General features: G+C 39.3%; 1 protein-coding gene across 1 annotated transcript in view; it reads right to left on the minus strand.

The window, feature by feature from the left end:
• The window catches only part of COL19A1 (collagen type XIX alpha 1 chain), a 439,982-nt gene that overhangs the window by 318,292 nt on the left and 97,467 nt on the right, over window positions 1-24,223 (minus strand). Inside the window, exon 11 of the mRNA XM_052652029.1 lies at window positions 21,788-21,832. Coding sequence (XP_052507989.1) covers window positions 21,788-21,832 — 45 coding nt within the window. The remainder of the gene's footprint in view (window positions 1-21,787; window positions 21,833-24,223) is intronic.

The following is a 24,223-nucleotide window of genomic DNA, read 5'->3' on the forward strand; positions in this document are numbered from 1 at the left end:
CTTAAAACTCAACAGTCAAAAAACTAAGATCATGGCATCTGGTCCCATCACTTCATGGCAAATAGATGGCGAAACAATGGAAACAATGACAGACTTTTTTTGGTGGGGGGCGGGGCGCGGTTCCAAAATCACTGCAGATGGTGATTGCAGCCATGAAATTAAAAGATGCTTGCTCCTTGGAAGAAAAGCTATGACCAATCTAGACAGCATATTAAAAAGCAGAGACATTACTTTACCAACAAAGGTCTGTCTAGTCGAAGCTATGGTCTTTCTGGTAGTCATGTATGGATGTGAGAGTTGGACGATAAAGAAAGATGAGCACCGAAAAATTGATGCTTTTGAATTGTGGTGTTGGAGAAGACTCTTGAGAGTCCATCCAGTCCATCCTAAAGGAGATCAGTCCTAAACATTCATTGGAAGGACTGATGCTGAAGCTGAAATTCCAATACTTTGGACACCTGATGGGAAGAGCTGACTCATTGGAAAAGATCCTGATGTTGGGAGGGATTGGGGGCAGGAGGAGAAGGGGACGACAGAGGATGAGATGGCTAGATGGCATCACCGACTCAACGGACGTGAGTTTTGGTAAACTCCAGGAGTTGGTGATGGACAGGGAAGACTGGCATGCAGCAGTCCATGGAGTCACAGAGTCAGAGATGACTGAGCAATTGAACTGAACTGAGAAACCGAAATTAGTCAATGTTAGAAGATTGGTTTATTTCAGGATTTTGACTTAAGCCACACTGGGCCTGTCCCCGCCCATGGCACACGTGGGATGATTTGGGAGAATGGCATTGAAAGATGTATAATATCATGTAAGAAATGAATCGCCAGTCCAGGTTCAATGCAGGATACAGGATGCTTGGGGCTGGTGCACTGGGATGACCCAGAGGGATGGTACAGGGAGGAAGGCGGGAAGGGGGTTCAGGATGGGGAACACGTGTACACCCGTGGTGGATTCATGTTGATGTATGACAAAACCAACACAATATTGTAAAATAATTAGCCTCCAATTAAAATAAATAAATTTAAGAGAAAAAGATTGGTGTATTTCATTCAGTAAGACATTTAACATAATTTCTTGGGATGTCAGATAAATGTGGGTTAAACTGCAGTGAGGTAAGTGTTTAAATAAACCAATTTTATATCCATTTATGTTTAGTTGTCATAGAAAGAGTACTCCAAGAGATTGCTACAGAGCTGTGCATCAGGCCTCGTCTTATTCAATATTTATATCAGTTACTCAAAAACTCAGAATTTATGTATGCAAAATTAATGGCTGAAATTACAAAATTACAAAGTTGAAAAGTGACTACTGAATTGAAATAGATGTCAGAATCAAGAGTTAAAGTTTAAAAGTAGGAAAATCAGGGGGAAACCCCAAAATAAAAACACATATAAACGCTTACACTTTGATGCAGGCAATAGTAAAGTATCACAATTATGACTGCCTGACAATAGTACAGATCTTTTATATTTTGAGGTTCATTCTAGCTCTATACGTCTGTGGCTCTTAGAGGTAATCTTGCTTCATCCTCTTCTTTAGCAGATGAGATTCTGGAACCGCCATGCAATCAGCTAGAGATGGAGCCAGGATTAGGACTCACCCACACTAAACCCACGTTCCTTCACTCTGTATTACAGCCTGTATTACCCACTCCACGCACACACCGGAAGATCTTGTCAACTTGTAAGCATCACAGCAACAGTTTCTGGAAGCCACAGAAACACAAGGTGAAGGCTATGAGGGCTTATGGAACCATGAGGTATGAAAGAAAAACCTGAAATCCTGACACAGAGTGTTTAGGAGAAGGCGTACACCACTGTCAATTCTTCAAAAGCCTGTCAGTCTCTTGAAGAACAATCTGAGAATGCTAAGGGCATAAACTGGTCAAACTGGGATAAAGTGATTAAAATAACAGGGAATACCTTTTGACTTAAAGAACTTAGAATTGTCTGTTATTACCATTAGTGAGCAGAGCCTGGAAGTTGCCAAAATCCAAACAAAGACTGAGTTTCCCCTAGAAGAAAGAGACCTTGGTTTGACCTCTGTCTACTGGGTGCTATTCGGGGACTTGGCCCTCAGTTTTCACCAGGACCCAGCTCCATGAATACACACAAGTACACCTTATATAGGAGGAAGGACCACTACCCGTGAGCCCCGGCACCCAGCCAGCGGGTGACGCCATCTGCATTGCCAGAGTCCACCCCAGGATGGGACAAGTGCGGGACTTAAAACGGCATTCCACAAAACGCCTGTCCAAAGCATTCATGCTTTACCATTTTGTCATCATTTTTGATCTCACGGTATGATTTGCAGCAGAACATGAAGAACATCAAGGAAGAACGTAGAAAAGACAAAGCCAGTATTGATTGCTTTCTGTAGCTTCTCTCATTCATCCTCTATTGTTATTAGAACAGGTGATGGGAGTTACTTTTATGTCCTACAAAAAGACTGTGAAGATTAGCAAGCAAAATAAAAATCAAAACTAAATTCTTTAAGATATTAAACTCAGAAGCAATAGATGATCATAAGCCCAGGCAATAATTTGTCATATAGGCAGTTGTTTGTACATTGTCCACTAAGACAGCAGCTGCTTGAAACCTCTGCTTTCTGCACAGTGGAATTCTGCTACGTCAGGCTGGCAGGACACTTGTTCAGTGAAGACTATACAGCAAATTGCTTTTACATTGACTGTGAGAGAAGCTCAGATGCCACTGGGTTCTAAATAAAAATGATGCACCTGTCGTGTAATATTTGGTGACATTGAATTAATTATTTCCCTACCATCTGGAATCACCTCCAACAAAGAGATGTAATTAATGAGGTATATTTATTAACTGAGATTCAGTGCAAACAGTGAGACATTTTGAATATTTGATGATTATATTAAGCAGAAGCAATTGCCAGATTAATTTTGAAGTCCATTTATTTTTCTAATTTGTAAAAACCACATCTTTCTTATATACTAAAATCTCTGTTACCTTTACCTTCCTCTTAATTTAACACCTAGTTTGATTAAGGAATGCTCTCATATGAGAGGAGACCTACATGGCAGATTTTTTCCTTGTTACTGAATCCACAAAATACTCAAGTCACCACTTCATGAATTTATATGTTTATATTAAAATTTATCTTCCCTTCTCAGAGCTATCTGAAATAAAAATGGAATGAAAGGAACTGGAAAAGAGACTCAGGCGTGGATGAAATGAAAGCAGAAGAAGCGGGGAAAAAAGCTGGAGATGGAGATGTTGTGGGAAAAGGGGCTGGGGAGAGTGGAGGAGACTGAATCTATGCAGAGGGTGACCCTGAGCAAGGGACGGGGAGGGCTACAGCAGAGGAATGGACGCCTGAGCCAGCACCGGACCAGGACTGAAGAAACAGGATAACTGGAATAAAGGTCAAAACAAAAGCAAACTTCAAACAGTAAACCACCCCTTCAGAATACTCAGCTCCCACTAATGGGAAGAACTATCCAAAGTCAAGTTGTCTTAATCATCATATAAATGAGGATTGTGGCTTGTCTACTTATCTTTCATTATGTGCCCCAAATTTCCATATTTCTTTGTCCTTAAATTACACAAAATAGTTATTGAATAAATCCCCTTGCAAAACCAACCTAAGGTCACTGTTATTAACAGTTCCAGAATTCCACTGTAATTGCAACTAAAAATTATGACACCACACTCAACAGACCACCCTTAACACCACCATGAAGTTAAAAAGACACTGGTATTAAAAGAACTGTATTATTTTGTCGTTTTAGAATAAGGAGCTAAACAGTGGCTGCCAAAGGCAAGGAGTGAAAAATGGACCTATGTTAACTGATTCCTTCTCTGAACATTTTAGTATACTCCTAAATATAGCCATGTTTTATATACTGTCTTTTTTGAAACACAATTTCTTTTTTTAATTTATTTTATTGAAGTATAGTTGATTTACAATGCTGTGTTAGTTTCCGGGGTATAGCAAACTGATTCTGTCATATACATATATGTATACGTATATATGTATATATATACCCTTCTTCATATTCTTTTCCATTATGGTTCATCACAGAGAATAGTTACTTATCCTATACAGTAGGACCTTGTTGTTTATCCATTCGACACACAACAGTTTGCAGCTGCCTAGTCCTAATCTCCCTAGCTAACCCTTCCCCTACCCACCGCTTTGGCAAGCATAGGTCTGTTCTCTACATCTCTGAGCCTGTTTCAATTTCATCAATAAGCTCATTTGTGTCATACTTTAGACTCCACATATAAGTGACATCTTTGAAAAACAAATACCATAAAAAACAGAATTTTAAGTTTCAGTTCAGTTCAGTCCAGTTCAGTTGCTCAGTCGTGTCCGACTCTTTGTGACCCCATGAATCGCAGCACGCCAGGACTCCCTGTCCATCACCAACTCCCGGAGTTCACTCAGACTCACGTCCATTGAGTCCATGATGCCATCCAGCCATCTTATCCTCGGTCGTCCCCTTCTCCTCCTGCCCCCAATCCCTCCCAGCATCAAAGTCTTTTCCAATGAGTCAACTCTTCGTATGAGGTGGCCAAAGTACTGGAGCTTCAGCTTTAGCATCAGTCCTTCCAAAGAAATCCCAGGGTTGATCTCCTTCAGAATGGACTGGTTGATCTCCTTGCAGTCCAAGGGACTCTCAAGAGTCTTCTCCTACATCACAGTTCAAAAGCATCAATTCTTCGGCGCTCAGCCTTCTTCACAGTCCAACTCTCACATCCATACATGACCACAGGAAAAACCATAGCCTTGACTAGACAGACCTTAGTCGGCAACGTAATGTCTCTGCTTTTGAATATGCTATCTAGGTTGGTCATAACTTTTCTTCCAAGGAGTAAGCGTCTTTTAATTTCATGGCTGCAGTCACCATCTGCAGTGATTTTGGAGCCCCAAAAAATAAAGTCTGACACTGTTTCCAGTGTTTCCCCATCTATTTCCCATGAAGTGATGGGACCAGATGCCATGATCTTCGTTTTCTGAATCTTGAGCTTTAAGGCAACTTTTTCACTCTCCTCTTTCACTTTCATCAAGAGGCTTTTTAGCTCCTCTTCCCTTTCTGCCATAACTAACTTTTATATCCACTTCACAAATTCAGTGGATGAAATCTGAAGAGGTAAGGTTTGATACTGACTTGAATAAATCAAAATAACCATTATTAAATACTTCAGAAGGTTGAAGGGAAACACTAAGCCTTGTCTACGCTACTCTCCTCCAGCACTGAACTAACCAGCTGAATTCTTCTATGTACTCAGCATTACATTGGTTGTCTGAGATAAAGATGTAAACAGACATGGTCTTTCTCTTATGAAGCTACTGTTCTACTGGGGAAATAGAAAGGAAAAAAACAAACCCACGTGAGTAAATTTATGTCGTATAAGGGTGAAGTGTAATATCCAAGGTATAAGGAAAATTAAACAAGAGGAGCTGGTTTTCACTAGAACATCAAGAAAGCCTACCCTGAAAAAGCGACTTCAAGGATGTGATAAGTAAAAAAGTGCTGCAATGGACAGTTCTGAGGCAGAAGGAAGGTTGTCGAGTTCAAAGAACTGAAACCAGGTCAGTGGCTGGAGCAGAAGGAGAAAAGAGGAGTGAATGAGCAATGAGAGACAACCACAGGAATTTGGGATTTTTAACTTAATGAGAAGCAACTAAATATTTCAAGCACAAAGGGCCCATGAGTAGCCTTGTAAGATCTGACTCTATGATCAGAGGATGGATGAGAGGAGAGCCAGAGTGAAAAGAGATTAGCCAGGGGCTGATAAAATAGGATTATGCCTCATTGGAATCGGGGGCTATGGAGAGAAATGGATAGAGTCAAATTTGGAAGGGAAATCAACATTTGCTGAAGATTTCAGAACACTGTTACATAATAATGGGGCTACCTTTTTCTTCTTGATTTTCACGGGAATTTCTTAGATATTATATTATTATTGGCATAAGTCCACTATTCTTCATGAAATGTAAGACATTTACAGCTGTCAGCATGAGTGAGCTTGGTCTGTACTATTCTTCTGGGTTCCATCTTCATCAAGCATATTTCCCTCTCAAGTTCTCATGCTTTGTTTGGATCCTGGTGCACTAAAGTTTCTTCTTCCATAATCCACACCCCTCAGCTACTGCTGTGCCCCCTTCACAGACAGTTCTCAAGAGGGTTTTCTGCATGTTCTCTTCACTTTTCCACCTGTGACTTATTCTTCGACAAACTGCACTTGAAGTCAGTCCTTATTTTTCCCCTGAAGTCACCAGTGCCCTATAGGGATGATTTCACATGCTCATCTAGGGAAGCAGTGAGTTAGAGCTCTGGTGTTTCCTCTATGTTCTGCCCCTGTTTTCTCATCTGCAGAATGGGGATAATAACAGCAGAGAGCTGTTGGGAGGATTAAATGAGGCAATAAGCCTTATGAAGCTCATAGTAAATGTATAGTTAATGTTCAATAAATATTAGCTATAGATACAGTACAGTCCCCTATGTATGAATGAGTTCCATTCTGAGGGCACGATCATAAATCCAATACATTTGTAAGTCCAACAAAGTTATTCTAGGTACCCAACTAACACAATTGGCTATATAATACTGTACTGTAATTGATTTATAAGACTCTTTACACAAATAATATGCAAAAAACAAAAGACACAAAAAATAAGGCATCTTTAATCTTAGAGTACAATGCCTTGAAAAGTACGGTAGTACAGCCCAGAGACTGGCATACAGGGGCTGGCACTGAGTGGACAGGTAAGAAGAGACACCGACTGGAAGCTGGAGAGAATGTGATGAGGGTAGAGCTGAGGGGCCCTCAGCAATAGGAGACAGAGGGTAAGCTGCAATTTCACACACATCTGACACTGACGGGATGCATGTTCACATCTTTGAAAGTGTACAACTTGAAGGTTCGTACATGGGGAACTTACTGTATTGTGGTCCGGTATGACTGCTAAGCAACATTTTGAACATCTAAACACTTTTTTTCTATGTGGTAACATATTTTATTGATATTCCCTGTACTTCCCCAGATGCATCTTCCCCATGCTTTTCTTCCTCCACTCAACTTCTGGATGTTTAAGCTTCTTGGTTCACAAGCATAGCATTTCTACTTCCAACTCCTTTCCTTATGCAATCCCATTTCTACAGCCTATTACCTCCCATTTTCAACTGGAGTACAGATTTTCTTTTTTCTGAATGCCAGGCTCAGATTTGATTAGATGCACTTACACACCTCAAACTCATGGTATAAACCATCACCCAAATTTGTTCATTTTCCAACATACAACGGCCAGAATGTGACAATAATCTCTTACCACCATCACCTTCTTTCTCATTCCCGTATCACCAAAATCAGCTGGAGCTCTCTCCAAGTTCTACCTGAAATCAGTCTACTTCTCTCCACCTCCAGAAAAATTACTAGCTCCAATTATCTCTTGCTTGGCTACTGCAGAATCTCCTAAGTATTCAGCCTACATGTACTCTTTGCATCCTGCCTTTTTCACCAGTCTATGGAAAGACATGAAACATGAAGGGAATGAAAACAATTGGAATAAAGAAGCTAAAATATGTATTCTCTATGACACTGTCACATATAGCCCATTGCTTTCAGTGGAAAAAGTAATAGAATTAATAAAATGATCAACTAGAATCAATAAGAGAATTGGGTAAAGTGACTAGAGAGTAAATAAAGATAACAAAAATCAAGAGCTTTCCCCTAGGTCAGCAATACTCAGTCCCATGACTATGTATTACTCTCTTCTCACCTCACACCCCTTCTTGAAAATTCTGTGCACTCTCTGTAAGTTGGCTGCAGGGCTTTCCTGACTCAAGTGATGGAACCAGAGGGGCATCACCTAGAGTCTCCATACTCAGAATATGGGCATGAGGCCCAGCGATGGCAGTGCGTGATTGGCATGGGCTAATGCAGGAGTGCAAGCCAGGGAATAAGGCTGCCACTCTCCCATCTAATACTAAGTGTACCAACGAGCAAGCAGAGTCAGGCTGTAAGAAGAGCAGGAGAACAGAGCAACTTCACACAAAAGGAGAGATTGTGCAGCCAGAGAAGAAAGTGGAGGAAGAAGTGTCCTGGGTCTTAATGGCTCTTTAGTTCCTGATGCCAACCAAATCCTCTGAGGCTCAGCACACTCTGCTCTATCTCAAAGCAATGTGTATAGTTAAAATAAAACCAATAAAATTACCAATAGTTATATTTTGGAACTAGGAGAACAAAATTAAATTCATAAAAAAGACAAAAATAAAAGCAAACACTTTTTCAACATTTTACTCTATGCCAGGCACTGATTAGGATCCTTTGATGATAACATAATTTAGCTTTGACACCAATAAAATAAGTATTATTATCATTCTCTGTTCAAGGATGAGGAAATCAAAGAGTGGGTAACCACCCAAATTTAAACATGTAGCAAGTAGCACTATAAATGGGTGAAAATATACCAAAAAAAAAAAAAAAAGCCATTTTAAAAGAAGAGTAATGAAACTGTTTGCACTGTGCGTGTTAGTTCTACAGTCATGTCTGACTCTCTATGACCCCACGGACTGTAGCCCACCAGGCTCCTCTGTCCATGGGGATTCTCCAGGCAAGAACACTGGAGTGGGCTGCTATGCGCTATCTCCAGGGGATCTGCCTGACCGAGGGATCAAACCCACGTCTCCTGCATTGCAGGCAGATTCTTTACCGCTTGGGCTACACGGGAAGCTCCTTTGTTTGCAGTGTTAAAATGCATCATAAAAGTTAAAATAATGTGGCAGAAATATAGCAGTTAACAGATAGATACCCTTAACATGATCTCAGTATGTAAGAATTAGTATATGGAAAAGAAAGCATCATGAACAAATGTGTAAGGAAATTATTATCAGACAGGTTTTGAAGGAAAATATGTTTCATTTTCATCTTAGTAAAGTCACCAAAATACATTTTAGGTGGAATAAAGAGTTACAATGTGTAAAAGGAAAACTAGAAGGAAATGTGAGTGAGTATTTAATCAATTTCTTGAAAGCATGGGATATCAAAACATAGAGGGAATTAAAGAATTAGAAAAGAAACACCATCAAAAAATCTAGAATTTCTGTATATCAATTAACAGTAGATACTAAAGGCAAACCTTATGATGCAAACAATATTCATAATATATCTGATGTAGAATTGTTGTATGTGTAAATGCTCAATCTGATGTCATTAAAGAAATAAAAATGTAAAGGGAAATAATGTTTATCAACTACAAATTGAAAAATGTAATACTTAAAGCTAGTTTGTAAACGGATTGAATAAAACTCTGGTGAAAGTAATTTGAGTACATGTACCAAGAATCTTAAAATTTTGCATATTCATCAACCCAATAATTCCCATTCCAGAAATCTAATTTAAAGAAAGAACAAGAGATATACTTAAAGATGCCTGTCAAAGTATGCTGATTCTGCATTACATGTACTAGCTGAAGCAATCTAAAAAAATACAAACAGGAAGGATATATTTCCAACAAGGCATTGGTCAAATAAAATATTATATATCCAAACAGTGAAATATTAAGCAGTTATTAATAATAATGTTTTAAAAGGCTAATAGTCATGAAATAGAAAGCCCCGAATGGTTATTCTTCTCTTTTTCATATCTTGCTTTTTTGATATTTTACTTTTCCTATAACTGCTATTAAAATATACAGCAACATATTTGATATAATCTAGAGTTATTCACTGGCCCTGTAAAGAATGAAGAAAATGATATGTGATCAGTGGAGACTAATGTTAAGCCTCCAGCTTGGCTGTGGGATTATCATTACACTTCCCCACTGCCTGCTGCCACGGCTAATTGAAAATTGGCATGGTTGCTCTCATACCAATTGGCATTGGCCACAGATAAATTGCTGTGTATTTTGAAATCATAGTTTTATTCTGCTCCATCTGTTCTGCTCATTTTTCAAGTCAGCTGTCAAATTAAACAAGTAAGCCCTTCCTAAAAGTTGCAGAAATATTACATGTTACCAAGGTAAATGAAACCATTGTCCAACATCCAACATGTTCATTAGATTCTACAAGAGGAACCAAGAAAAAATTCTTAGGAAATGAGAAGACACGTTGACAGTTGCTTCAAAGTGATGATAGGCAAGTACTATACTTATTAATAACAGTATTTAACATTCTTGCTCTAGTTTGAATACTAGGCATAATGGCCAAGAAAGCTTTAATGGTGAAATGTTACAAATACATTTCAACTCTGATCTGCTTTTTCCAGTTGTTCTGGTTTCAGTATTTAGCTAAAATTGATAACCACACAAGACTATGTAAAAAAGTACTAAGTCATTTTTAGAGAGGATGAAAATTCTTAAAGAGATGGGAATACTAGACCACCTGACCTGCCTCCTGAGAAATGTGCATGCAGGTCAGGAAGCAACAGTTAGAACTGGATATGGAACAATAGACTGGTTCCAAATTGGGAAAGGAGTACATCAAGGCTGTATATTGTCACCCTGCTTATTTAACTTATATGCAGAGCACATCATGAGAAATGCTGGGCTGGATGAAGCACAAGCTGGAATCAAGATTGCTGGAAGAAATATCAATAACCTCAGATATGCAGATGACACCACCCTTATGGCAGAAAGCGAAGAAGAACTAAAGAGCCTCTTGATGAATGTGAAAGAGGAGAGTGAAAAAGTTGGCTTAAAACTCAACATCCAGAAACCAGAAAATTAAGATCATGGCATCTGGTCCCATCATGGCAAATAGATGGCAAAACAATGGAAACAGTGACAGACTTTATTTTCTTGAGCACCGAAATCACTCCAGATGGTGACTGCATTGAAAGATGCTTGCTCCTTGAAAGAAAAGTGATGACCAACCTAGACAGCATATTAAAAAGCAGAGACATTACTTTGCCAAAAAAGGTCCATCTAGTCAAGGCTATGGCTTTTCCAATAGTCATGTATGGATGTGAGAGTTGGACTATAAAGAAAATTGGGCGCTGAAGAATTGATGCTTTTGAACTGTGGTGTTGGAGAAGACTCTTGAGAGTCCCTTGGACTGCAAGGAGATCCAGCCAGTCTATCCTTAAGGAATCATTCCTGAATATTCATTGGAAGGACTGATGCTGAAGCTGAAACGCCAATACTCTGGCCGCCTGATGGGAACAACAGACTCATTGGAAAAGACCCTGATGCTGGGAAAGATTGAAGGTAGGAGGAAAATGGGACGATGGAGGATGAGATGGTTGGATGGCATCATCGACTCAATGGACATGAGTTTGAGCAAGCTCCAGGAGTTGGTGATGAACAGGGAAGCCTGGTGTGCCACAGTCCATGGTGTCGCCAAGAGTTAGACATGAGTGAGTGACTGAACTGAACTGATCTCAACTAAGTTATTCCTTGACTTAGTTATTTGATACATTGTAACTCTCTATTTCCATTCTAATTATGAATACATTTTCTATAATATTTTTCTATTATACATAAAGCATCTGTATGATTTCAAATATGGAAATATCTTTTAACACAGTCTCCAAGTCCCACTGTCTAAACATAACTTAAGAATTATACTGCAAGTCAGGGGAGAATGAGAAGGTAAATGAAGTCAGTAAATATCTATTCATCCATTTTGCTCTGAGGTAGAGTTCAACTGTTATCCTCAGACAAGGAATCTTTATTTCATCTGTGTTCAATTTACTACTAAAATGACCCCATTTTTCATCACTCTAAGAATCCATACCCTTTGCAATGAGATTTTTCAGCTGTCAAGGGATGGCATCTGTTTTTCCACCCGTTGAATCAGGGATGGATTTGGGACTTGCTTTGGCCAACACAATGTGGCAAAGGTGATGGCATGCTGTCTCTGAGCCAGGCACCTCACGAGGCCTTAAATGCTTCTGCCTGCTCTCTTTGGTGCACCTTTACCTGGAGAACAAGACCAGGATAATTGCTGGAGGATGAGAGATCATCTGGAGTTGCATGTTGTCCATCAAAGCCCAGCCTACACCAGCCATCCTCAGCCAACCTACCAGCCAAGCAGAGCTCACAAGCAAACCTCAACAAGACCAGCTGGGAACAAACTCACTGAGCTAAGCCCAGTCTAAACTGCTGAACCAAAGGAGCATGATCTAAACAAACGAATGTCATGTTAAGCTACTAAAGTTTCCAGCAATTTATTACACACATATATTAGGTAGCTAATATATCCTCTTGTCTTTTGTTTACTTATTTAGAATAGGAAATAATACTAGGCAAATAAAAAATTAGACCATAATTATATCAAATCTATTTTTCTCAAATATCAGTATTAACATTTTTTTCCACATTTTGGCTGTTGGGGATATAAATATTTCCTGAACACCTTTTATTTACTTATTTTACTCCCACAATAATCTTGTAAGATAGGAATGATCTTTTCTAGAAAAGGAGACTAAGGGAAAGACAGCAAGGAACATGTCCATATTCACACAGCTGGCAGGGCAGAGCTGGACTAGAACATGGGACACAGGAATGTGAATTCATTTATCCCACCATAGCTCACTTTCAGTTCCACAATGAACTAGGTTCTCTCTGGAGCAGTTCTACAGAAACTAGGAATGCTTGTTCCCTGTCAAATGACCTAGATGCTATCCTGGAAGGTTCTGGAGACTAGTTTATGCATATTGTATAGGCTTACTCATTAAGGCTTTTTTCATACTCCAACAATTTTTAAATGGGAAAAAATATTACAGTTATGCCTTCATATTCTCAAGTTCTATGTGCAATCATGGTAACAAAAACTGGATGGAAAATTGACTAATGTAAAGTGAAAATATCTTCCAGTACAAAAGATCTTAATTTAGTCGAAAACATACTTGTTGTTTCTAGTAGTAAATGATTACTATTGATTGACTTACTGACTATAACCAGATGATATTCAATGCCAGAAGTCAATATTTTAGTTATTTATAGGCAGTCATGTATGGATGTAAGAGTTGGACTATAAAGAAAGCTGAGCAGTGAAGAATTGATGCTTTTGAACTGTGGTGTTGGAGAAGACTCTTGAGAGTTCCTTGGACTGCAAGGAGATCCAACCAGTCCATCCTAAAGGAAATCAGTGCTGAATATTCATTGGAATGACTGATGCTGAAGCTGAAACTCCAATACTTTGTCCACCTGATGCAAAGAACTGACTCATTGGAAAAGACCCTGATGCTGGGAAAGATTGAAGGCAGCAGGAGAAGGGGACGACAGAGGATGAGATGGTTGGATGGCATCACTGACTCAATGGTCATGAGTTAGAGTAAACTCTGGGAGTTGGTGTTGGACAGGGAGGCCTGGCATGCTACAGTCCATGGGGTCACAGAGAGTTTTATATGACCAAGAGACTGAACTGAACTGAACTGATAGGCAGGCAAAATCAATTATTTGTGGTACTAATATAAAAATGTTCAAGCTGGTTTTAGAAAAGGCAGAGGAACCAGAGATCAAATTGCCAACATCCACTGGATCATCGAAAAAGAAAGTTCCAGAAAAACATCTATTTCTGCTTTATTGACTATGCTAAAGCCTTTGACTGTTTGGATCACATAAACTGTGGGAAATTCTTCAAGAGATGGGAATACCAGACCACCTGACCTGCCTCTTGAGAAATCTGTATGCAGGTCAGGAAGAAATAGTTAGAAGACATGGAACAACAGACTGGTTCCAAAGAGGAAAAGGAGTACCTCAAGGCTGTATGTTGTCACCCTGCTCATTTAACTTATATGCAGAGTACATCATGAGAAACACTGGGCTGGAAGAAGCACAAGCTGGAATCAAGATTACCAGGAGAAATATCAATAACCTCAGATATGCAGATGACACCACCCTTATGGCAGAAAGTGAAGAGGAGCTAAAAAGCCTCTTGATGAAAGTGAAAGAGGACAGTGAAAAAGTTGGCTTGAAGCTCAACATTCAGAAAACTAAGATCATGGCATTTGGTCCCATCACTTCATGGGAAATAGATGGGGAAACAGTGTCAGACTTTATTTTGGGGGGCTCCAAAATCACTGCAGATAGTGACTGCAGCCATGAAATTAAAAGACACTTACTCTTTGGAAGGAAAGTTATGACCAACCTAGATAGCATATTAAAAAGCAGAGACATTACTTTGCCTGCAAAGGTCCGTCTAGTCAAGGCTATGGTTTTTCCAGTGGTCATGTATGGATATGAGAGTTGGACTGTGAAGAAAGCTGAGTGCCGAAGAATTGATGCTTTTGAACTGTGGTGTTGGAGAAGACTCTTGAGAGTCCCTTGGACTGCAAGGAGATCCAACCAGTGCATCCTAAAGATCAATCCTGGGTGTTCTTTGGAAAGACTGATGCTGAGGTTGAAACTCCAATACTTTGGCCATCTCATGCGAAAAGTTGACTCATTTGAAAAGACCCTGATTCTGGGAGGGATTGGGGGCAGGAGGAGAAGGGGACAACAGAGAATTAGATGGCTGGATGGCATCACCGACTCAATGCACATGAGTTTGAGTGGACTCCTTGAGTGGGTGATGGACAGGGAGGCCTGGTGTGCTGCAATTCCTGGGATTGCAAAGAGTTGGACATGACTGAGCGAATGGACTGAACTGAACTGAATATAAAAATAGTTAATTTCTAACTTTTGTTATCAGTTAAATATAAAATTTAAATCAACCTATGAGAAATAAATCCATAAAATACTACTAAAGAAATGCCCATCATTCTCATTGTTTGTGTTCAATCACTCAGTCGTGTCTGACACTTGGCAACCCCATGCACTGCAGCATGTTAGACTTCCCTGTCCTTCACTATCTCCCAAAGTTTGCTCAAACTCATGTCCATTGAATCAATGATGCCATCCAACCATCTCATCCTCTGTCTCCCCCTTCTCCTCCTTCCCTCAATCATTCTCATTCAGTTCAGTTCAGTCGCTCAGTCGTGTTCAACTCTGCAACCACATGGACTGCAGCATGCCAGGCCTCCCTGTCCAACACAAACTCCCAGAGCTTGCTCAAACTCATGTCCATTGCATCTGTGATGCCATCCAACCATCTCATCCTCTGTTGTCCCCGTCTCCTGCCTTCAATCTTTCCCAGCATCAGGGTCTTTTCAAATGAGTCAGTTCTTCGCATCAGGTGGACAAAGTATTGGAGTTTCAGCTTCAGCATTAGTCCTTCCAATGAATATTCAGGATTGATTTCCTTTAGGATTGACTGTTTGGATCTCTCTCATTAGCCTAGCATTTATGTATCGAGACAATATATGATGCGTCATGGATATATTTTTGATATTAAAAATGTTGCTCTTCAATATTCACTCGAGTGGAAACCAAGAGTTCATGAGTTATGAAATAGATAGGAAGGATATTTTCTCATAAGCATTTTCCATTTCTCCTATCACATCTTTAGAAGCACCCATCAAAGGCAAAAGGCTGAACATCATACATAAAATCAACACTATGTCTAAATGCATATTTTATTCTAGGCTGGCCTACGAAAATTTGAGCTATGTCATCTGAAAATTAAGAAATACAAATGATTGGATGCAGAAACTTCTGGATTAATAAAGCATACTTAACTGTACATTACAATAGGTATTTTAATAATTTTATTTATTTGACTATCACATTTTCTACAAAAGAATATTACAGATTATATTACTTATATGATGGTAATATAATACAACAATATGTGTTAAATAAATTCACTAAAAAAAGGCAACCGTGAGACTTTTTCCAGTGAATTTCTGTCAGATAAAATATTTGCAACAGCTATAAAACCAGAGTAATAAATATTTAAATGTGATTCCCTAGTTTAAACAAATTTATTTTAAGGTACTTTAGGACCTAGACAGCATTCTTGTAAGAAGAAAATAAAAATCACAAGTAAGTCACTGGAAATTTACAGCAACCTGTTTTCCAAAGTTTTAAGGGATGAATTAAAGCAGGAATCTTATGCTTTTGTTAGTTTTGCAGTTATTGCTATTAGTTTAACTCAGAGTAAAAGAAAATATCATTGATCAAGATGCTGCCTGTAATTTTTAAAATGAGTTAGAACCTGCTGAATCACGAACACTCTGGGCTTCAGAATATGTCAATTCTTGCACACTGTCACATCTCCTGGAGCTGTGGACAAAAGTAATTTGGTGGTTCTTTTCCTTTTCACTAAACTTACAAGATCTTGAAGAGATCAAATAAGTTTAATATCAAATGGAAAAGCTTCACACTTGCTGCAGCATCTGAGATCCTTGTAAGAATCTGCTGCTAGGTGTGCCCATGTTGGGCTTCCCAGGTGGTGCTAGTGGTAAAGAACCCACCTGCCAATGCAGGAGACGGAAGGGATGTGGGTTTGATTCCTGGGTGGAGAAGATTTTCTGGAGGAGAGCATGGCTAACCACTTCAGTAATCTTGCCTAGAGAATCCCATGAACCGAGGAGCCCAGAAGACTATAGTCCATAGGGTTGCAAAGAGTTGGACATGACTGAAGTGATTTAGCAGGCACACATGTACCCATGTTATCTTAAATGTCACTGTTGAATAAACCAAAATGGGCAATATTTTAGCTACAAAATATCAGGAACACTGTGACATGAGTAACAGTTGCTACTGCAGGCTTTTCATGATTAAATTATATTTAACAATAAAGTACAACAGAATCAAGTTTAATGCTGAAGAAATTAGTTTTTAAACTTCAGTTAAGGTTTGATTGGCAATATAAAAATGATAATTTTAAAAGCAAACTAAATTACATGATCTGAAACAACTGTTTACAAATATTGAATTCTGTTTTAAAGAGGATGCTTACATTTGCTTTTCTATTTACTCTTTCCTTTCATCAATGCAGCCAAGTAATATTCCTATTTTCACAAAGATCAAAAGTAAAGACTGGGATCAAGGTTTAGGAATGAATATCACCTCACTGAACCTCTGCCAAGTGGTCTTTTTCTAAGGTGATATTCATAGTCTAATTCTTGCCTTTATTTCTGGTCATATAACAAGAAATGATTTGGCTACATCAAAAGAGTTGGCGGACTCTTCACTACCTCATACCAGTTAGAAAGCTCATCATTAAAAAAATCTACAAACAATAAATGCTAGGGAGGGTGTGGAGAAAAGTGAACCCTCCTGCACTGTTGGTGGAAATATAAATTGGTGCAGCCACTAGGGACAACAGAAAAGAGGTTCCTCGAAAAATTAAAACTAGAACCACCATGGTGGTAGTTTAGTCGCTCAGTCATGTCCAACTCTTTGCAACCCCGTGGACTGTAGCCCACCAGGCTCCTCTGTCCATGGGATTCTCCAGGCAAGAATACTGGAGTGGGTTGCCATTTCCTTCTCCAGGGGATCTTCCCAATCCAGGAATCGAACCCAGGTCTCCTGCATTGCCGGCAGATTCTTTACTGACTGAGCTATGAGGGAAGTCCAAAGCAATCTTGCTCCTGGACATGTATCCAGAGAAGACTATTAATATAATTCAAAAAAGATATATGCACCCCTATGTTCACCACAGCACTATTTACAAAAGCCAAGAAGCCTGGAAGTAACCTCAATTTCCATCAACAGAGGAATGGATAAGGAAGATGTGGTGCATATACACAATGGAATATTACTCAGCCATAAAAAAGAATGAAGTGATGACAGTTGCAGCAGCATGGATGGACCCAAAGATTATCATACGAAGTGAAGCAAATCCAAGAGAAAGCTAAATAAAAGTAAGAGAAAGACACATGCAATCTCAAATATGACAGAAGGGAACCTATCTACAAAACAGAAGCAGAGCCACAGACAGAGAACAGACTTATTGCCACCAAGGGGAGGGGCTGGGGGAGGGATGGGTTAACAACTGGGATTAGCAGATGCAAGCTTTTACACATAGGATGAATAAACAGTAAGACCCTACCATATAGCACAGGGAAGTACAGTGTCCTGTGGAATTTTCCATAATGGCAAAGCATATGAAACAGAATATATATATCTGAGCCACTTTGCTGTACAGCAGAAATTAACACAACATTGTGAATCAACTATACTTTAATAACATGAATTTAAAAAATAAGAGTGCACTCTTCTCTTTGTTTATTGCTAGCAGTAGCCACATAACATCTATGGTAATACTGAAGGAATCTAAGGAAAATCTCTCAAAGAAGGGATGGTTATGACCACTCTGACAGAAACAGAGAAATTCCAGTGTAGACCTCAGCTGGGGGTCAATTCCTCAGCCAGAATAGAGACCTCTCCCTTCCTGTCTCCTGGGCAATGCTCTCAGAGATCCAGGGATCCCTGGATGATGTTCTAACCAGGAACAGGGCGGTGAGTCAAGGTTGTCCCTAAGATAAACCAAAGCATGGTGACTCTGAAGAGGGCTGTCTTCTGGGAGAGTCCTACCAGTACCATAAACTAACCTCTCAGGGGAAGAATGATTCTCTCAAGCAATTTTCGCTTCGGGACTGACTTGTCTGGTCCATGTCCAGGTAATGAATTATTTATGTTTCTGTCATGTTATAAACTGCAATAGACTCAGGAATATGCTTTCAAATGAGGTCCTTTATACATGTTCAAGTTTCATTGTGTGTGTGGTGTCTGAACTGAGTGCAGCATCTTCAATACATTGAGGAACCATGTGACAGGTTTGGACTAAGCCACCCTGAAAGCTCCTTTTCTAGCCATAAAGAAAAGCAGCAGATTTCTCTACTTGGTTTATTATATTAGGTACAGAAACGTCACCTGAAAACCATCATGTGGCATTTTCTTTTAGTTGGTAAACTTTTCTTCTTTTGGTCAGTAGCCATGTGGCTGTGGTAGATATGATATCTCTAACAATAACTCCCTGAATTATTTCACTTTGCAACTAATTTTAAACACATTAACTAAGGAAGAAAGGTGAGTCTTATTTTCCCTGCATACTCAGTTTTCCACAAAGAACTGAAACTCAAATGAGATTGACTTTGTTCAGAAAACAAATTGTGACAGAAGCAGTCCAAAACTTTCATTCGGCTTCACACCGAAATGAGTGCCGCACATAATTTTCCTGTTGAACTAATACAGAAACAAAAAGTTACTAATCTAGAAATGAAGGCTTGAAATCAGTCATTTATCTTATGGAAAGTTATGTATGGTCATGTATCATAATTAAACAGCATTAACACTGAAAAAACTAAAACATCCCACAAATGGTAAATAATAATCAAAGCAGAACACATTTTCTAACATAAGGATTGTTATGTAAATCTTACATTTGACCATTAACCACTTGAGTTGTGCTTATCATTCAAGATATTGTCTTTTCTCTTTGGTGCTTTCTTTCTGATATCTCAACCATATTCTCCATAAATATTTTCACTCTTGGTAAAATGGACTATTTGAAGGCAACAGTTAACAGATAAAAGGAATTAGAAGGGAAATCTTTGAAGCCAAATGTATCTAATGTTTTTCTGTAACTCATAACCTGTGAGAAACTATTTATTACTGAGCAACACCAACTCTATATGTAAAATATCAAAATAGCCACCAAGATTTTAGTGAGACGGTGACATTAAATTACAGAGAATATATCTGTTTTTCTTGCTCATTCTCATTTATTCCTACAGGTAAAGTCCCATTAATAAAATAGGAATGTATGTAAATAAAGCATTCATTTAATGCCATGGTCTTGCAATGACAGTTATTCTAAAGCAAAAATGTTCAAGAGACTCCTAAGAAAGAAGATTCTTTTAAAAAACAATCATCACTCAGTGGACTCCTCCTCAGTTATAGGTTTATTGTATGGCTGTCCTGGCTCCCTCTCACTGTTCTGTGAGGAAACGTAATTACCAAATAGCTGATAACATGCATAATTTATCTTATAATTGTAATAGATGGTCATTCTCTCTATAAATACATAATGAAGAAGCAAGTTACTGACCACTGCCCAGAAAACTCAACACAGGCCACCCAGTCTAATTTGAGATGATCTTTTCCCCCCTTCCAGCCTCCATTCTGGCTGTCCAATTACATGGCATTTTATGAAACACAGGAATGGTGCTGTTTTTGTTCTATTTGAAAATAAAGCTAGACATATGAAATGCAGAAGAATGCAAATGATTGTGTGAAGGCAAATTCTGGATGACTAAGACACTTCTATGCTATATAGTGGCTCAGTGGTAAAGAAGCCACCTGCCAAAGCAAGAGGTGCAGTTTCAATCCCTGCATCAGGAAGATCCTCTGGAGTAGGAAATGACAACCCACTCCAGAGTTCTTGCCTGGAAAATTCCCCTCTTACTCTGTTGGTGGGAATGCAAACTAGTACAGCCACTATGGAGAACAGTGTGGAGATTCCTTAAAAAACTGGAAATAGAACTGCAATATGACCCAGCAATTCCACTGCTGGGCATACACACCAAGGAAACCAGAATTGAAAGAGACACATGTACCCCACTGTTCACTGCAGCACTGTTTATAATAGCCAGGATGTGGAAGCAACCTAGATGTCCATCGCCAGACAAATGGATATGAAAGCTGTGGTACATATACACAATGGAGTATTACTCAGCTATTAAAAAGAATCAATTTGAATTAGTTCTAATGAGGTGGGTGAAACTGGAGCCTATTATACAGAGTGAAGTAAGCTAGAAAGAAAAACTCCAATACAGTATACTAACACATATATGTAGAATTTAGAAAGATGTTAATGATAACCCTGTATGAGAGACAGCAAAAGAGACACAGATGTATAGAACAGTCTTTTGGACTCTGTGGGAGAGGGCGAGGGTAGGATGATTTGGGAGAATGTTATCATATATGAAACAGATCGCCAGTCCAGGTTCAATGCATGATACACGGTGCTCAGGGCTGGTGCCCTGGGATGACCCAGAGGGATGGGATGGGGAGGGCGGTGGGAGGGGGGTTCAGGATGGGGAACACATGTACACCTGTGGTGGATTCATGTCAATGTATGGCAAAACCAATACAATACTGTAAAATAATTAGCTTCAAATTAAAATAAATAAATTTATATTAAAAAAAAGAAAATTCCATGGGCAGAGGAGCCTGGTGGGCTACAGTCCATAGAGTCACGAAAAAGTCAGACACGGCTTGGCAACTAAACAACTAGAAGACACTTCTATCTTCCACACTTTCAGTTCAAATTGCTTTGAACTGAAATTCAAATGATTTCAGCTTGAATTGATTCAGAAAGATTGCTTGAACACAGGGGTTTACAACTTGCCTCGGCTCCAATCTGCAGCCCTTTCCACATGAGTTCTCTTTACCTCTGAGCCTGGTAACCAGCAGTTTGAGGAGATTTCAGGAGTTCCCTATGTCTGATCTGTGATATCACACAGTCTTGGTTTTCCAAAACATTGCCTCTGCCTTTTAAATATTCCCTTTATTCAACTCTTTCACATTGTTCTGTTTTGAATGTGCCACCCATTTTCTGTTGGATCCTGTCTATTACAATTTATTTAGTTCTACCTATTTATTTCCTCAGAGAAAAGTCCACTGATGGCATATAAATTAAGCATTTATTTAGAGTTGGACACGTCATCATCCATCAGTGCTGTTATGACACAAAAACACAGTAAATATTTGAATCATTTCTGTATCAGTGGAATGATTTCACTAGAAATGTGTAAAAATAACTACTACCTAAACAAGTTTAGAAAGATGTCTGACAGTCACTGATTTGGTAAGTCTACTCTAAGTGAGACAAATATTTTACAGAATTTCCATAAAATCACTGAACTGATTTTATGGAAAGCACAAAATCAAATTAGATATTCTAGTTCAGAACGTTTTCAAGAACACAGCTTGTTCTCACAGTTAAGTATGAAAAGTGATCTTTACCTTCTCGCCAGTTTCTCCTTTGCTGCCTTCAAAACCTTGTTCTCCCTGTAGAAGAGGAATATGATGTGTATAATAATAGGTACACTTCTTTTAACACATGTAATTATTACAATAAAATAATAGTTTCTAAATTTGAAAAATCAATAACTGTATATATTAAAATGTTTCTAAAATATAAGCTGAAAACCAATATTAAAGTTACACAAAATTTTAATTACTGACTGAAGGAATAATTTTCCAGGGTACAAGCTCTAGTTTCACTACTTCCAAGGCAATTTGAGGGCTTCCTGGTGGCTCAGAGGTTAAAGCGTCTGCCTGCAATGCGGGAGACCTGAGTTCGATCCCTGGGTCGGGAAGATCCCCTGGAGAAGGAAATGGCAACCCACTCCAGTATTCTCGCCTGGAGAATCCCGTGGACGGAGGAGCCTGGCGGGCTACAGTCCCCGGGGTCGCAAAGAGTCGGACACGACTGAGTGACTTCACTTCACTAATGCAATATGATACCCATAAGCCTGAATTTCTCTATCCATAAGACCTTTCTCATAGGTTTTTTGACAATTGAATGCATCAAATAGTGTGCCTGGCAAAGACTGTCAGTCACCATTGCTATTATATTCTCACTGTTTATGCCACTAGGCCCAGTAGGAACGTCCTTCTCAAGCTGACTTCCATGAAGGCCATTCCAGGAGAGGTGTGTGATGAATGAGCCGAGAGTTCTGGCTCCAGCTCTGAAGCCAGTGCCAGGCTCTTTCCTGCCCAGATGGCCTGCCTCTCCAGCACAGAACAGGGTGGGCTCTCACTCACCATATTGACTCTGAGAGGTAGAAACCCCCTGTTCTTCAACTAAACCTCTCTGATCTGACAAGCTTATTTTCCCACTTAACTCTGTACAGATATTTAGATATATTTAGAGCACTGATGTTTCATTCATACAATCAATAACTATTCACTGAATGCCAAATGTGTGTCAGGCACTCATGACAGTATAGCCAGCAAGGAAATGTTGGGGAGGGTCATGCACACCCTTCCTCCTACAAGAAGTGCTCAGTAAACATTTCCTGAGTGCACCACGACAAGGGGATGAAGGGTTTTTTATCTCCAGTTTTTTTCTGCAGTCCTTCAAACAAAGTGACACAACATAATTTACATTCACACATTAGAATAGAAATGCAGTATTTTATTTATTTAATTATTTTAAATTTTTATTTTTACTTTATTTTACTTTACAATACTGTATTGGTTTTGCCATACATTGACATGAATCTGCCACAGGAGTACATGAGTTCCCGAACAGGAACCCCCCTCCCACCTCCCACCCCATATCATCTCTCTGGATCATCCCCATGCACCAGCCCCAAGCATCCTGTATCCTGCATCAAACATAGACTGGTGATTCATTTCTTACATGATAGTATACATGTTTCAATGACATTCTCCCAAATCATCCCACCCTCTCCCTCTCCCTCAGAGTCCAAAAGTCCGCTCTACACATCTGTGTCTCTTTTGCTGTCTCGCATACAGGGTCATCATTATGAAATGCAGCTTTTTAATATGTGTATATATAGTCTATGTATATTATATATAAAATCATATGTATGTGTGTATATGGACACATATATACATGATTAAACAATTACTTCTGCTTCATCTGGTGTCCCATATGGTAAAGAATCTGCCTGCAATGCAGAAGACCCAGGTTCAATCCCTGGGTAGGCAAGGTCCCCTGGAGAAGGAATGGCTACCTACTCCAGTATTCCTGCCTGGAGAATTCCATGGACAAAGAAGCCTGGTGGGCTACAGTCCATGGGATCACAAAGTGTCAGACACGACTTAGCCATTAACACTTTGACTTTCTGCTTCATTTATCCTCAAAAAAGGTACCAGGAAAGAAAGCAAGTTAGATTTGAGTACATTTGCCACTGAGTGTGTGGTCTTTTTTCTGCCATTTTTCCTAAAATATAGACTTTAACCTGACGTGTTGATTCAAGCTGACACGAAGCTGCTAAATGGCCCAGTACCCCAGCTACAATGCCAGCATGACGCAGCCACCACAAACAACTGCTGGAAAGTCCAAAACTGTTTCCCAGCAGATAAATCTACACGTCCCTTGGCTGGCAACTCGACTCACAGATGCGGCGCATGCTGTATTACTAGGTTTTGTCTAGAACTGCTGGGAAGAAATGCAGAGGCTTGCTATTTCTTCTCTGCCAAACCTATCTTGGTATTTTCATCAAGCAAGTAAAGGAAGATTTCTTCAAAAGCTATAACTATAGATAACTGCCTATCTTTTTATGGTAATTTTTTAGCTACAGAGCAAAACCTAGATGGTATAGTAACTTCTGACTTCTGGTTGCTAAAGTCTGTGAAACATCTCCAGAGCATAGAAATGACATGACTGGTGGGCATTTAATATTGCATCAATAATGCTCTCCCCTG

Source organism: Budorcas taxicolor, chromosome 14 (assembly GCF_023091745.1).
Source record: "Budorcas taxicolor isolate Tak-1 chromosome 14, Takin1.1, whole genome shotgun sequence".
Classification (NCBI taxonomy): Eukaryota; Metazoa; Chordata; class Mammalia; order Artiodactyla; family Bovidae; genus Budorcas; species Budorcas taxicolor.